The sequence below is a fragment of the Buceros rhinoceros genome, unplaced genomic scaffold (genome assembly GCF_000710305.1).
Source record: "Buceros rhinoceros silvestris isolate BGI_N320 unplaced genomic scaffold, ASM71030v1 scaffold1870, whole genome shotgun sequence".
NCBI lineage: Eukaryota > Metazoa > Chordata > Aves > Bucerotiformes > Bucerotidae > Buceros > Buceros rhinoceros.
The window spans coordinates 1-15,390 of record NW_010388802.1 but is presented as its reverse complement, the minus strand read 5'-3'; the positions used below and the strand labels follow the sequence as shown (position 1 = coordinate 15,390).

The window sequence follows — 15,390 nt, the reverse complement described above, 5'->3', positions numbered from 1 at the left end:
GCCCTGGTGACAGAGGATACAGAGAAAGCAGAGTTACTGAATGCCTTCTTTGCTTCAGCCTTCACTACTAAGGCCAGCCCTCAGGAATCCCAGACCCTAGAGGTAAGAGAGAAAGTCTAGAGGAAGGAAAGCTCTCCCTTGGTCAAGGAGTATTAGGTTTGAGATCATTTAGGCAAGCTGGATACCTACGAATCCTTGGGCCTCAATGGGATGCACCCAAGAGTGCTGAACGACCTGGCTGATGTTATTGCTAAGTCACTCTCCGTCATCTTTGAAAAATTATGGCAAACAGGAGAGGTGCCTGAGGACTGGAGGAAAGCCAATGTCACTCCAGTCCTCAAAAAGCAAGAAGGACGTCCCAGGAAATTACCAGTCAGACTCACTTCCATCTCTGGAAAGGAGATGGAGCAGCTTATTCTAGATGTGATCACTAAGTATGTGGAGGAAAAGAGGATTATCAGGAGTGGTCAACATGGATTACCCAAGGGGGAACGGTGCTTGACCAATCTGATAGCCTTCTATGATGGCATTATCAGCTAGATAGACGTTGTCTACCTTGTCTTCAGCAAGGCTTTTGACACTGTCTCCCTCATCCTCACAGGGAAGTTTAGGAAGTGTGGGTTAGATGAGTGGACAGTGAGGTGGATTGAGAACTCCGTGAACAACAGAGCTCAGAGGGTTGTGATCAGTGGCGCAGAATCTAGCTGGAGGCCTGTAGCTAGTGGCGCTCCTCAGGGGTCACTACTGGGACCAGTCTTGTCATCAGTAACCTGGAAGAAGGGATTGAGCATACCCTCAGCAAGTTTGCTGGTGATACAAAACTGGGAAGAGTGGCTGACACACCAGAAGGCTGTGCTGCATTCCGCGAGACCCGGACCGGCTGGAGAGGTGGTCAGAGAGGGACCTAATGAAGTTCAGCAAGAGCAAGGGTAAAGTCCTGCACCTGGGGAGGAATAATCTCATGCACAGTACAGGTTAGGGGCTGACCTGCTGGAAAGCAGCTCTGTGGAGAAGGACCTGGGAGTCCTGGTGGACAAGTTAACCATGAGCCAGCAGTGGCCCTTGTGGACAAGGAGGTGCAGTAAGGGTGCAGTAAGAGAAGTGTGGCCAGCAGGCTGTGGGAATTTCTCCTTCCCCTCTACTCTGCCCTAGTAAGGCCACATCTGGAGTACTGTGTCCAGTTCCGGGCTCCACAGTTCAAAAGAGACAAGGAACTACTGGAGAGGGTCCAGCAGAGGGCTATGAGGATGATTAGAGGACTGGAGTACTTTTCTTACATGGAAAGGCTGAGAGACCTGTGTCTGTTCAGCCTGGAGAAGAGAAGACTGAGAGGACACATTATCAACGCTTATAAATATTTCAAAAGGTGGGTGCCAAGAAGAGGGGACCAGACTCTTCAGTGGTGCCCAGCAACAGGGCACAAACTGGAACACAGGAAGTTCCGCCTGAACACGAGGAAAAACTTCTCTTTGGGGGTGACAGAGCACTGGAACAAGCTGCCAGAGAAGTTGTGGAGTCTCCTTCTCTGGAGATACTCAAAACCCACCTAAACATGATGCTGTGCAACCTGCTCTAGGTGAACTGCTTTAGTGGAAGGTTGGACTAGATGATCTCTAGAGGTCCTTTCCAACCCCTACCATTCTTTGATTCTGTGAATTCCAGGGTAGGAGCAGGAGACGAAACAATACACAGCTTCACTACTCCACTACATTTTGTTCCAGTGTGCTACACTGCTAATACACTGCGTTTTTATCTGAAGTTGCACCTGAAGTTTTACTAGCGCCAAATTTCTGTCTTACCATGGTATAAATTTAAGGTGACATGACTGAACTGCATGTGATGAGGTGAAAGATTGTACAGTAACAGCTTTAGTTTGGTGACTCTGTAGTATATGACATGGAAAAATAAATACAAATTACCAAGTTTTCTGCAAGCCACAGCTGTGACCAAAAGACACTATAGTACTGGCGTACTCAAAGTGATTCAAATATATGAATTTGAATTGGTAGAATGCAGAGTATCAAAACACTTTGGTATTTGGTAAGGCTATACACGGCTGCAGTATACTCAGAGGAAGAACTGTAGGAGCTGTGCACAGCTGGCCTTCCATCATCCGACTTGGAGGGTCTGTTGCGAAGGGCTGTGATCGCTGCAATCCAGACTCACCACAATGTAGCCACTGGACTGTGCAATATTACTCAATGGGGTTTTTTGTTCCAAATCCTGAAAGGACCTATTTGCTCATCTTTTAACTCATACTTCAAATACAGAGAGAAATAACATTTTTAAAGCATCAGGAACATATAAGAATAGAGCCAGAGTTTAACAGTCCAACAAACTAAGAAATGCAACTGAACAGATCTGTCAAACTGTGTATCATAACTACATGACAAATTTTAAATATCCTCTTCATGAAAGATGTTTGGTTCAATACCATTTTCTTTTTCTTTTTTTTTTTTTTTTAAATAATCAACTCTATGGGTACAATTTCTTAAACACTCAAATGTGAAATTGCTGCCATTATTGCCAAGATATTTTATTATGGGAACTACAAGGTTGTGGTGGTTTATCAGCATTTGATTAAAAGCATTTGTGGAGAATGTGAGAAACCAGAATTAGTCTTAGGACACCAAAACTGTCGCGATCCACGGCAGGCTCTTCTCGCTGGAGCCAGGCAAAACACTCATATACCAATATGATGCGTAGTGAGACCCGTTTATTGTTAACATTACATCCCAATTTATAGACTCTTGTTCACCCGACTAGCTACATGGTGATTGGATAGTGTCTCTGTTACACAGACAGCATGCATCTCTTAAAGCACTATAATTGGATAAAAGGGGTTAGTCCCCACGTGGTTAGTGTTAATCAAACAGACTAGTTAGAGGTATAATTTCCCACACGATAATACTGCAGCTGAGTTTCGGCTGCTAAGTTTCCCAGAGAGAGTAGCATATTTTTCATAGTTCTAATTTCTGCCAGAAAGATACAGCAACAAAAACTGAGAAACCTACGATTATTCTTCACAGTTGATGTGAGCTGATTTAAGAATACTGACCACTTCAGCAAGGAGAAGATGAAAAATGAGTTCAATCCTGTAGCTACCCCTGATTTTAAAGAAAGCTGCTATCCAAGCCCTCAAATACATCCTAAGCATTTTTTGGTTTTGTTTTGTTATTTGGATTGGTTGGGGTTTTTTGGTTTGCTTTTTTCTTTTCGGGAGTGGGGGGATGTAATAAATAAAGTGCTCCTTGTTAAAAGACTGATGTTTATACAGACCTAGTGCCTTGCAAATTCATTAAACTTAGATGCTGGCTGAAGTAAACATCTAATGTTTTTATAATGCCTGATCCCTACACAACATAACTATTGAAAGACTCATTGCAATGAGCAATTCTCAAAGCAATGCATAATGTTTTCCAAACAAGCCTAATTATTCATACATATTATTCAATAAAATCTAAATTGTATCACTACATACCAATCAAGCAAAAATCATATTTCAGTTAGTATGTCAGTGCAGATGATATATCTGTATACATGTATAAAATATGTGTATTTATATACATACACACATTTTTAAACACACATACATATAATTTTAGAAAACACCTAATTTATTAGTAAGGGGTGAATAATATATGAATATATAATATGCAAATATATACTTGTAACTAATTAAATCTTGATTCAAACCTGTAACCTTAAAATTTCCTGATTTTCTTCTAATTGTTGTACAGAAAATACTTCATCACTGCCTTCTTATGGAAATAAAAATACAGACATCTATTAATAACACACATTAAAAAAGTACACATAAATTATTCCTCTTTCCCACATTACCTGATCGTGGCTTCAGGCCAAAAGGGATTGTGGCGTTCATAGTAGGAGACACTGAAGGACTTTTATCCTTGTTCTGTGTAATGCAAGAACATAAATCTAGGTAACATCTGGAATATCTCAGCACAACTGACTAAATAAAACGCAAAAATTAACAATACTGCACACTACAACTATTCCACCATAATCTGATCACAGTATAGCCTCAAACCTATGAAAATCTCTTTTTTAATGTGTCCTTTTTCTTTGCTGGAAAAGATGAGTTTCTGACCAAAGACTGCAAGATACTTCCCCTAGCTACAAATAAGCTCATTTATTTCTCAGTTTTCTCCCATGTAATCACTTGGCTCCATCAAATCGACATTTCTGTGTCACAGTACATTTAGAAAAACAAAGCAAAGACATGTTTTTTCCTTAGATACGTTTGTTTCTTACACAGAATTAATTACCATTCTTCATTATACTTTACAAGTAACACTGAATTTCTCCCTAAAAAACAGAAAAGAGGAGGTCGAGCATACACGTCAGATTAGGATCACCCTTGATCCTGAACTAGGCTAACAGTTGCAGGAGGGAGATGGAGTAGCAGCATATGGGAGAAGGTGAGGTATAATCATACCACCAATAGTAACATTAGAAAGAGTCCTATAACCATACTCTGTAATGGAATCCTATATAAAAAGTGATTCCTCATGGAGCCAGGGACTATAGGAATCCCATCACCAACACTGGGAGTTGCCTGGGTGCTCAGAAATTTGCAAGATGCTCATACACAGTGCAGCATAGAGGGAAAAGCCCTATTTGCACAGAAAATAACAAGGGAAAAATATCCCCGTGAGGAACTCCCTGCAATTTCCCTCTTTGACTTTCTGTCCTGATTTGCACTGTGAAAGTGATAGGATCAATAAAAAAAAAAAATCAGACTCCTCTCTGAAAGCTGATCAAGGACATGATAGAATTGTGCAAAGAGAAATTGCATTGCAATCCGTAGAAACTCTTGTGGAACAAGGAAGAGTGAAAAAAGAAAATGTGCCAGAACAAACAAAATTTTTAAAACTCAGAAGTTTTATACTAAACTACATTAATTCATACACAAGCTTATTAGAAAGTATATTTTTATACCCTAGTAAATCCTTACAATGACAATAATAAACCACAGGCCAAATAAACCACACAACCACTACTGGTAACCTCAGTCATATTTTCTGTGATATTCAATTACGTGAGTCATTTAGCATATGACCAACCTTCCATAAAAACACAGAAGAAACAAATGGCAGTAGCATCTTACCTCATTGTGAGAGGTTTGCCCACTTGAATTCCAAACAATTAGATCATTCTGTGTGTTTGGAAAAAAAAAAAAAAAGACCATTTCAGAGACTCTATTAGTGATATACTGCAACAAGATAATTTACTCGTGGTACTCCCATACATATTAATACTTAATTCTTTTTTATTGAAGCAATTCATTTTAATGAAAAATAAATACTTTTATTGCTAGTTGAACAAAGTTTTAAAAAACCATCTGGAAATTATTAACACAGATTTGTCAATAATTTTTGTTTCAATCCTAAGTGATTATAATTGCATTTAGAAGATTTAATTTTGTTGGTTTAAATGAACTATCCAATTTTGTTTCACAGATTTTTTAATTAAACTATCACCAAGCATTTAATATGCTTGATCTGTAATATAGATTTTGGGAGTATTCCATAACCAATTCATTTTATAATTGCAATATAACATACCTTTTGTTAGCACTTCTGCTACAGTTAAATTGGAAACATGTTAATCACATAAATACAAAATACAATAATTCTGCATCAGTCATAACTTATCAGAAACACAGCTGGTAAAATCAAAAATAAATTGTAATTCAAGTTAAAATAATTTCCTTTGGGTCAATATTTTTTATTAATAAAAAATGGAAACAAAAATAAAAGATAGCACTTGGAACACTTGGTCCCAACAGTCACAGAGTTGGGACTTCTTTTTTTTTCCAAAAGTTAGCAAGATGGGGAGAAAGATTGCACACCCATTTTGCTTCATGACCTTTCTTGGCTACTTTTCAAGCTTAAAAAAAAATTCTTCAGCTTTAGACATCTTTCGTAACATTACCTCAATCACTGCATTACCTAGAATAAACAGAAGGAAAATTTACTTGTCTGGTATCATCCAGTTCTGCCTGACTTGCATGCTACTGTGTTCTTATGACAGACCTGCTAGTTATGCCTACATTGCAGGTCTAATCTCTCTCAGAGCATGCAGGTCACTAGTCAGAATTTTGAATTTATGCTAAATTGCATTAATTTACTAACACAAGTAGTAAGTGCTTACTGTACTACTCAGAATGCAGTATGATTGAAAACTTGTTCTTGCAAGATGTGTTTCCATTTCATGGAACGTGCCTAGTGCTTTCACCTGCATAACACAGTCCAGATCAGGTCCTCTACGAGTATTTAGAAAGACTTACTACTTCTTTCTAAAAGGTTCTTAAAAGTGAATCATTAGTGTCCTTGTTAAACAGTTCATCGAAATGCAGAAACCACACACTTTTTGACACTGAATTAGCCTTATCTGTTAATATCAGCAAAGCAGTAATAACTGTTCCAAATAAAGTGTGGTAACCCCAACTACAATGTAACAAAAGAGATGAACCAACTCAGTTTTTCTGAATTTGATATTTTAAAGAAAAAACAAAGACAAAAATTAAGACTAACAAAGTCACAAGGATATCATAGCAATACTTGCCTGGAATGATGATTATCATAAGAATATTTGAAAAGCATCAAAATAAACCAGATTCAATCTAGGTCTGGATAAAATAGGCCATATTAAGGTACTACCAATATAGGCAGAATGTTATGTAATTTTGTTCTCAGAACCTTCTTGCACGAGTAGTCACAAAAATCCCTATACAAACAAGTTCTGAAGTAAGAACACATACACTGCATATTTAGATAAGATTTTTCTTCGTAGTTATTTCTGAATCATTGCAATGTACACAAAACCTTGAAACTTTAAAACTGGCATCTTGACCTATATACAACCTCTTTGTAATATTAAACACATTAAAAATGCTGCTGTTAACAAAAACTTAGCAGCTTACATGAATACAAGAGTATTTGGGATGACAGGGAAGAGGAATCTGGTGTTTCATTTCATTGATGAAGTAACTTTGAAGTGACGTTTTTTCCAGGGGACTGCAACTGCTATAGTTTTTATTGGAAGTTTTTTATTTTATAGTTTTTCTTGGACTATTAATTTCATTATATCATTTTTTTTTCCCCAAGAAATAGTTCTTAATCAACTTCCCATTTACAGATAAACCTTGAAATTCATGCTAAGGCAAAAAAAAAAAACAAACCACCACCACCAAAACAATGGGCCTAAGTACACTATTATCTTTACACCCAAATTGACAGAATGCGATGATCCATTCCAAATGTTTCCACATTTATTGTGTCCAGACACCTCCATACCTGACTCAATGACCATTTTTCACCCTGTTGACCAGTTCTCACTTCAGGCTTTGTTTTCTCCATAATCAACTCACTCCTCCTCTGAAATTCTAGTTCTTCTTCAGCATTTTCTCTCTGTAAGATAAATAACTCTTTAGACACTGTTTCACTGGAAATAGAACTTTACCTTTCCTTTTGCATAACATTATCTCAGAAGTATTTCTTACAAATACTGTTATGAAAAGTGAACAAAGTACTAAGCAGATACTATATACTTGCCATTCCAGTGCTAACAGGTGGATAATAAAAATCTAAGCAAAGTAGTTTGTAAAAAGTACCAATTCACCAGTCAGGATACAGATTGAGTAATGGGGAGCATATATCACACTGTAAAACTCTAAATCTCTTTATATACTCTCTGTAACTACAGTGAGAGTTTTTTGGGAAAACACTAATGTTTAGTTTAACAAAATATTTTGGGGTTATCTTTAACGAATGCACAGTTTTCCTCCACCACAAAAGTGAGATGGGGGATGTGGGATGGTAGATGAGTATGCACAGCTGAACTACAAACTGGAATGCATCAAAGTTGCACATGGGGGAAAAAAAACTATGATGAAAAAGTAACTGATAAACCCAGAACAATGTTATATAAATTCATATTTAAAAAAAATACAATTCCATAAAAATGTTAAAGAAGAATTAGTTTTGCCCTCCAAGCCTATTAAATTTTTCCCTTCCCTGCTTGGTAGATTAATAGTTGATTACATTGTTGGCTCACTTCCTCTCTTTCCCCTCCTGAAATATTTTGTAATAATACGCTCATTAACATACCTGACCAAGGGAAGACATCTCCATCTGCATTTGACTGCTAAGTACAAAGATAAACAAATGCAAATATGTAATTCATTGTGTAGAAACTTGAATATGATTAATCTAACAAATGCATTATTTTTTCTAAAAAAGGTAGATAAACACACTTTACTGTAGACTCCTGAAATTCTAAAGCTGTTGCTGGTTCCATGGGATACAGATTCACACCACTGCTCTCTGAAATATCCATGCTTAATCTGCAAGGTTTGAAATAAAAACATTGCACTGGGGTATAGCTTTGGTAACCATTCTGTTCAGTATTTAAGTTCAAACAAATGGATATATGAAATACTTCTATGGTCATGGTTTTAATCTGCTCAGTGTTCTTTCTCAACAACTTTCTGAAATGCCTCCCCTGATGCTTCACTGTCACCAGTTCAGTCAAAGCAACTTTAATGCTTTCATCTGCAAAATGTTTCCCTGAGTAATGGCTTGTATCAAACAAAAGGACCTGTTTACTACCAACAACCATGTCATTACCAAGAAGACTGTAGATTTCTCTATCCAACCTCTAGCACCCTGTGTTCAAAGAGAAGCCACAGCCCTGGTCAGATTTTAAAATTTAATTTACAGTGGATGAAAATAAAGCAGTGCAACAATGAATTCAGAACAGACAACGTTCCAAAAGAAAGCAGTGAAGATAGGAAAGGGAATATAGGAATCTGAAGAAACATCTCAAAAAGGTTGAGCCTGAGATTTTTTTCCTTTTCAGAACTAAAATACTGCATATATCAGTATTAGGTATCAGTATTATATATCTGCATAGGGTATGCAGATTTGAAACCCTGCAGAACACAAGGACAACAGCAACTGGGAAAGTGTTTTACAAGTTTAATAGTCATATCCGTTAGCGAAATTAAAATAGCTCCAATTGATATGCTCTACATGCCCCTGCATGTTAGGTGTGTCAGCACCGCAGACTGCTTCAGGCCCTGCAGTGGTTTCTTTCTAACTCCTACATGGCCTTCAGTGTGAGATAAGGATAATTTGGGGTAGAGTTAGTTATTTCAACTAGGTTATCCTCTCTAGGTGATGAGAGTTATACCGATGCACAAAGGAAACCTCTCTGGGGAATGTTGTAATTTTCAACATGGTCTAGGTTTAAGTTAAAAGCACACAAAAGCTTTTGTGCATCTTAAACTAAGGAGCAATGGAAGTATTTAAATTCCTTTGTGGATCTGGATAAAGACAAAACCTACTCAGTATGTAAAATAAAATTTTCTCACACTGTTTCATATAACATAAGTATATAACAAACTGCCATGTAATCCAGTAACCATGAAAGAAATTATTAGGAACCCATGGCCCAGAGGATTGAAAGTCTACAGTAGCATTTGCCAATTATTAGGCACCCAGGTGTATATTCCTAGGCAAGCCTGGATGTTAACATACAGGAGACATGTACTGAAAAGTTTATACAGTGCTCAATAAACTAAAAAAGAATACTCTTATTTTAAGGTTAGAAAGTGCAGCTACAAAAGAAAGCCCCCAAGCTAACATTATGTAAAAAAACCCAGACATGCATAACATGATCAGCAAGTTTAAAAATCCACATTTCAAATTCACTATAGTGTTACTAATGAAATCATTTGAAGATGCATGGAGAAACAGATTAATTTTCTGTATTTTACTGCCCTTTTAAATTTTATATGAAGAACTAAATACGTAGGAAATTTTAGGGCAGTATTTAACAAAAAAACCCAAAAGAACAAAATTTATAAGGCTAACAACTGAAATTTTTTCAATGTCACTTTTTTCCAAACCAGACTTTTTCTTTTAATTGCAACACTTCTCAAGCAAAGAAATAAGCCTCATATGTGGTGCAGAAGAAATGGTAATACTATCTATATCACAGAAACCACAGGAACTAAAAAAAACTTGCCTAATTTTTATTAAGGAAATGACTTTTTTTAGGGAACTTTTATTAAGGAAAAATAGTTGTGATTCAAGTATTTAGTACCTGATTCAAGAATTCAGATATTCTTTATAAGATTCAAAATAAAGCCACATAATTGTTTCTCTAGAAACACTATCAGGAGTGAATTTCTGTCCTAAAAAGTACAAAGGTCTGCTAAGCGAAAGAGTAGATCAAAATAGGCAGTTAAAGTAATGAATGAACAGCTACAGTGAAACAGCCAAGAGAATAAAGAGAAACAAGGATACTTAAGGCTGGAAGTGACAGGGAGGTTTGTAGTCTTCAGAGAAATGAAGCTGTAAACCAGCTATCTCATAGAGGTAATGGAGAAAAATCAAGTTACCTAGTTTTGAAATGAACTTCATCAATTTCTAAAGGTGATTACACAAAGAAAAGCAATAGCAAGCATCTGGACAGAACTACCCACACTACTCATCAGTCATTTTCAGTAGGATAAGCATTTATTTTCATTTAAATCCTTACTCCTTTGTTTATTCAGAGATCCAGAGTCATTCCACCTGACTTTAGCCACTTAAAACAGGCACCTAAATTTTAAAACCTTGTTTTCTGTAGTCAAGGGAAATCTAAATAACTTTCTTGAGCTGCCTCTTCCTCTTTCTCATTTGGAGTTCAGAGGAAGACCACAGAACTTCACCACTAATTCAGGCCCCTCTTTTACATGCTCCACTGAGCTGGGATGCAGCTGGGCCAGAAGACCTTTTCCATTCCCACAAAACACACCAAAAGCATGACTAAGTAGAGGAGAGATTATAGTCTCTAGAAGAAATGTGACAATCCTAGACAAAACTTCAGAAAATCACAGTAGTGCACGCTAAGGGGTGTCTCTACCTCTAAATTTAGGTTTCTTTTGTATCTGAAATCCTTCTTAGTTTACTGGGAATCTTGTCTAGATACTCAGAGAATGCAAGTCTCTTTTCTAACTATCTAAACATCTTCTAAAAAACATCAGCATACTAAAAAAGCACTTCGTAACTCCAGAGAAGTTGCAATTATCAGTTAACAAAGAACTCTAAAGTCATTTACAAAAATTTTAAATTAACATATCAGCCATCGTAAGCATACCTGTTGGGATCTTGTAATAAATCTACTGCTTCTCTTAGTTGTTCTATCATTGCTATATCAATAGTTTGTTCTTCTGATAAATTTATTCTATAACAGAAAATAAAAGTTTTCAAAAAAAAAAGAAAAAAAGAGGTACAACAGCAATTATCAAGGGTAGTCTGAATTTCAGTTTGTGAGCTGTATCTCCCAACTGGAATGCAAACACTATAGAGGAGGAAAAACAGCTCCTGGGAACACTAGTCTGTGCTAAATTTATGGAAAGAGTTTCTTCTGGAAAAATTCTCCAGCACTTTGTCCTTAACAAGGACCCAACCTAATACAAACATACATAAACAAACATGATGAACTAAAACTTTTAGTATTCAGTTAAACAGATTTACTTCTAAAACTCGAAATTATTTACCCAATATTTGATTCTTATTAACTGCACTCATCACATGTATCATTTTAACATAAGTACTAAATACAGTTTTCTTAATGGACCAGCATGCTTTCTTTTGCTTTTCGACGTTTGTAATTCTTTTTGGGGCTTAGAAACACAATCTCCTGTTAGTTCTGTCAATAAGATTCTTTCAGAAAGTACTTATTCTTCCCTTCCTTTTTTGATTTTAAATCATATAGGACTTCACTGTTCTGACGAGTGACAACTTCACAGTACACTGTCAAGTTAAATCCCCTTTTCTTATGTGTTTGTATGTTCACTCATTCTGCTCTTGAATTAATGTTTATGAATTAATGGTTGCTTCAGGATTAAAATGATGATGAAGAAAAAAGACTGAGGGATTTTTTCCCATTAGATAAGATTGTTTTAAACATACATTAAATTTAGATCTGACAAGTTTTGATAAAATCCTTTTTTACCAATACCATTAACACACTAAATATCAAAATACCTAATCAAAAAGCATGCCTTCTACATAGGTAAAAAAATATTACATCACTATTAGTAGATACAAATTAATTAATTGTTACACAATATCCACTCTATTTGGCAATAATGTATAAAATATTGTGTACACAAGAAATGCAAGGCTGTGCCTCTGTCATACCTCCAAGTCTACAAAATTATCAGACAAGAAAATGCCAGTTATGGTCAATCTAATTAAATGACACAGCTAATTACTTATAGGTACATTAAAAAAAAACATACTTACATTTCGTCTGTTTGCCATTGTGTGTCCTCTTCTATTCTCAATAATTCATCACACTCTGATGCTCTGCTCTGTAAGCAGACAAAGAGATATTGAGAACTGAACTTTGCAATTAAGCAGGCAGATAAATTTTACTGTCAGACTCAGCGCTGGCCTAATTTATGGAACAATTTAGGGTGGCTAGCTGAAGCAATCCAACACTTCTGCTCCACTCCTCACTCTACCCCTTTTAAGACACTGAGTGCAAAATCTTCTATTCATTGTTCAGATTTAATTGAGGTCACCAATCCTTACACTCCTTTAATGGTGAAACAGAAGAAAGTCAAGCAGCATGAGAATTCTTTATTCTACGTCCTAGATTTTCATCTGTTCCTTTCTGGTGTATGCAAACAACGCTCCAACTAAGCACGCCCCCAACTCTCCTCTTGCTCTCCTACCACAGCCGGATTTATTTACAGAGCAAGGAAATTCCAAATATGCAAACAGTAGCAATTATGTGCTTCATCCATAATTACTAACAGGATTCCTACCTAACAATTTTAACAGCCATAAATATACTTTCAAAACAGAACAAAAATTGCATGGAAGAATTCCTATCAGTCAGTTATTTTGTGTTCAGTGCAGGCATAAATTAAAGTTCCTGTTGTTCTACCTATAACTGTGAAGTGCTACTTATTAGAAAACTTGACTATCCCCTTTTATGGTTCCATTTGGTGCTTTGCAATTTTCTCTTTCGTCTCACATAGGGAGTAGTTCAGCTACAGTAGTTTGGCTGCCAGTAAAGACAGAAGCTCTCTGAATGGATGTGCGTTTGTACTAGCACAGAATGAACAGCAGAAAACAGAGAGGCTTAGCCTCTTTTGTGTCATGTGTTTGGCACATCAGTTGCATCAGCCTGTACCAATAAACACTATCCAGCTCTGCCAGATGTGTTATTGAAGGGAGTACCAGCTTCTCTAACATTCCCCCGAAGAAGGCCCACTTCTCAGTGCCAATCCCCAGTACAATGAATAAAGCCATTCTTTTTTCTTTTTCTCCCTACAGGAAAGAAGTACGTGATTTTTCTCATAAGAAGGGCACATATCATAAGATAACAAAAAGGCAGCACCTATTCTAGGTGATCCTCAGTCTCTAGGCATAACTAGAGAGATAAATAAAGCCACGCAGATTAGGATTAACATTTGAAAAATTACAAACCCCTCCAAGCCTACACTCCTTGCACTGCAAGTTGCACTGATTTTATGTACGGTTTGGTCAATCAGAATTTAAATTTTAAGACCCCTCACTGACCCAAAAGGCATTATAGTACATAACTAAATATAAACCAAAGACCACAACAGACTCACAAATCTGCACAAGAAGGAAAATGCCCCAAGTTCAACAGTCTTCAAATGGGGCACTACAGAAAATCAAGATGATAGAGATGAACAAGGAAAGGAAAGACAAAGCATTTACATAATATAACGTACAGTCAACTTCAAATGTGCATACCCCTTTGTCAGGAGAGGATGAAAGTATTCTATCCCTTTTTACCTTTTCATTCATCTCAAATGTGTGTTCTTGCTGAAATTTTGTATGCAGAAAACTTACGATCATTTATTAACCTTTTAAATATCTACAAAGACTACTAATAATTTAACTACCAAAAAAAAAAACCACTCAATCTTCTTTTAGAATAAGCCACAAAAGAACAAGCCAATATAAGATAACCTGCAGTGTCCCAAACATCCAGCAACTGTAAATAAATCTTAACAATCAACACTACTCAATTTACATTTGTATTTGCAAATAACAAAAAATAATAAGCAACAGGTATTGACTACATAAACCTTTCTGATAACTACATGTCTTCAGTAACTATGAAAGGGAAAAGTTTGCTGCATTTTTTTCCCTTCATTTTTAAATGCTAGTCCTCTGTGGCTGCCTCCTCAGAGACTCTGCCACTATCTGAAGATGACCTGCAAGAGTTTTGTTGCTAGGAAAAGCAAAAAGTTTGCCCATATAAGGAGATCTTTTACAGAACCAGAAGTCTGTTTCCAAGAAGCTGAAAAGCCTCACCCTTTTTTTTTCCACTATTACTTCCCAGCACATTTTTTCTTGGAAGGCATGGAAGATGGAAGTGATACAATGCTTCTTTGCACCCTTTAAGTATCTCCACAGAAGCAGAAAATTATCCATACTAGATAATCCCTAAACAGTAAACTGTAAATAGTACAGAACATACCTGCTATTTTTTCTTAAAGCCTTAAACAGAGGCTAACTCTCACGAATACTAGAAACAGTTACATATACTAGAAAAAAGAGTTATGGGTAAACTAAACCCTAGATTAACTATAATCTCTTCAAACTTACCTGCTTATTTTTGCTCTCTCTATCTTTTATGGGATTGAGTATCAGTTGCAGGCTCTTATTAAAATGTCTGCAGGTTGTCATTCCTGTTTGCTCTATACTAATGAAAGCAGTGAAGATATTTCCCCCCCCCCTTAAAACTGTCACAGACTTGCCTTAATGTAACTCATAAATTCAGTAGTAAGAGTATCCGATTCATCAAACGAGTTTTCTGTTTCTCTTGACTTATCATTGACAATGAAGTGAGAAGATCCTTGATGGAATTCCACTAACAAGAACAATAAAAAAAGACAGAAGAATGATTTCTGATTGAGCTCAATATCTGTAACTCAACATAATTTAAGTGTATTAAATTACAGGGCTCAAAACACGAAGTTTAAATTCAAAGCATATTAAAACTTCAAACAAGCTAAGACTTTTAAATTTTAATGAGTGATGCCAATTCACTTCAAAGTTGTAATAGATCAGTATCTTGGGCTCACACAGATCAAAAGTAGCATAGTAGGCATGATGGAGTCAATTTTGAACTACATCAAGTATGTCTTGCCAGTACCACAACACAGCTGGACAGCTGCAAAGTATTTTGAGACACTGAGACGTCTCAGCCAGTGAGTTGCAGTTTAATGCAAGTTCAGAGTTACTATGCTGTAACAAACACTTCAAACTCTTAGCAGAACTCAAACAAAAACAGAAACTGGCTGCCTATGGCTTGGACGGG

At 36.5% G+C, this 15,390-nt stretch overlaps 1 protein-coding gene across 1 annotated transcript in view; it reads right to left on the bottom strand.

The window, feature by feature from the left end:
- Window positions 1-14,940, bottom strand: part of LOC104489200 (leucine-rich repeat and calponin homology domain-containing protein 1-like) — a gene marked incomplete at its 5' end in the record, with an annotated part of 36,801 nt that extends 21,861 nt beyond the window's left edge. Inside the window, 6 exons of the mRNA XM_010131337.1 lie at window positions 3,844-3,916; window positions 5,132-5,179; window positions 7,323-7,436; window positions 8,136-8,172; window positions 12,327-12,394; window positions 14,828-14,940. Of these exons, the coding sequence (XP_010129639.1) occupies window positions 3,844-3,916; window positions 5,132-5,179; window positions 7,323-7,436; window positions 8,136-8,172; window positions 12,327-12,394; window positions 14,828-14,940 (453 nt within the window). The remainder of the gene's footprint in view (window positions 1-3,843; window positions 3,917-5,131; window positions 5,180-7,322; window positions 7,437-8,135; window positions 8,173-12,326; window positions 12,395-14,827) is intronic.
- Window positions 14,941-15,390: the final 450 nt, after the last annotated feature.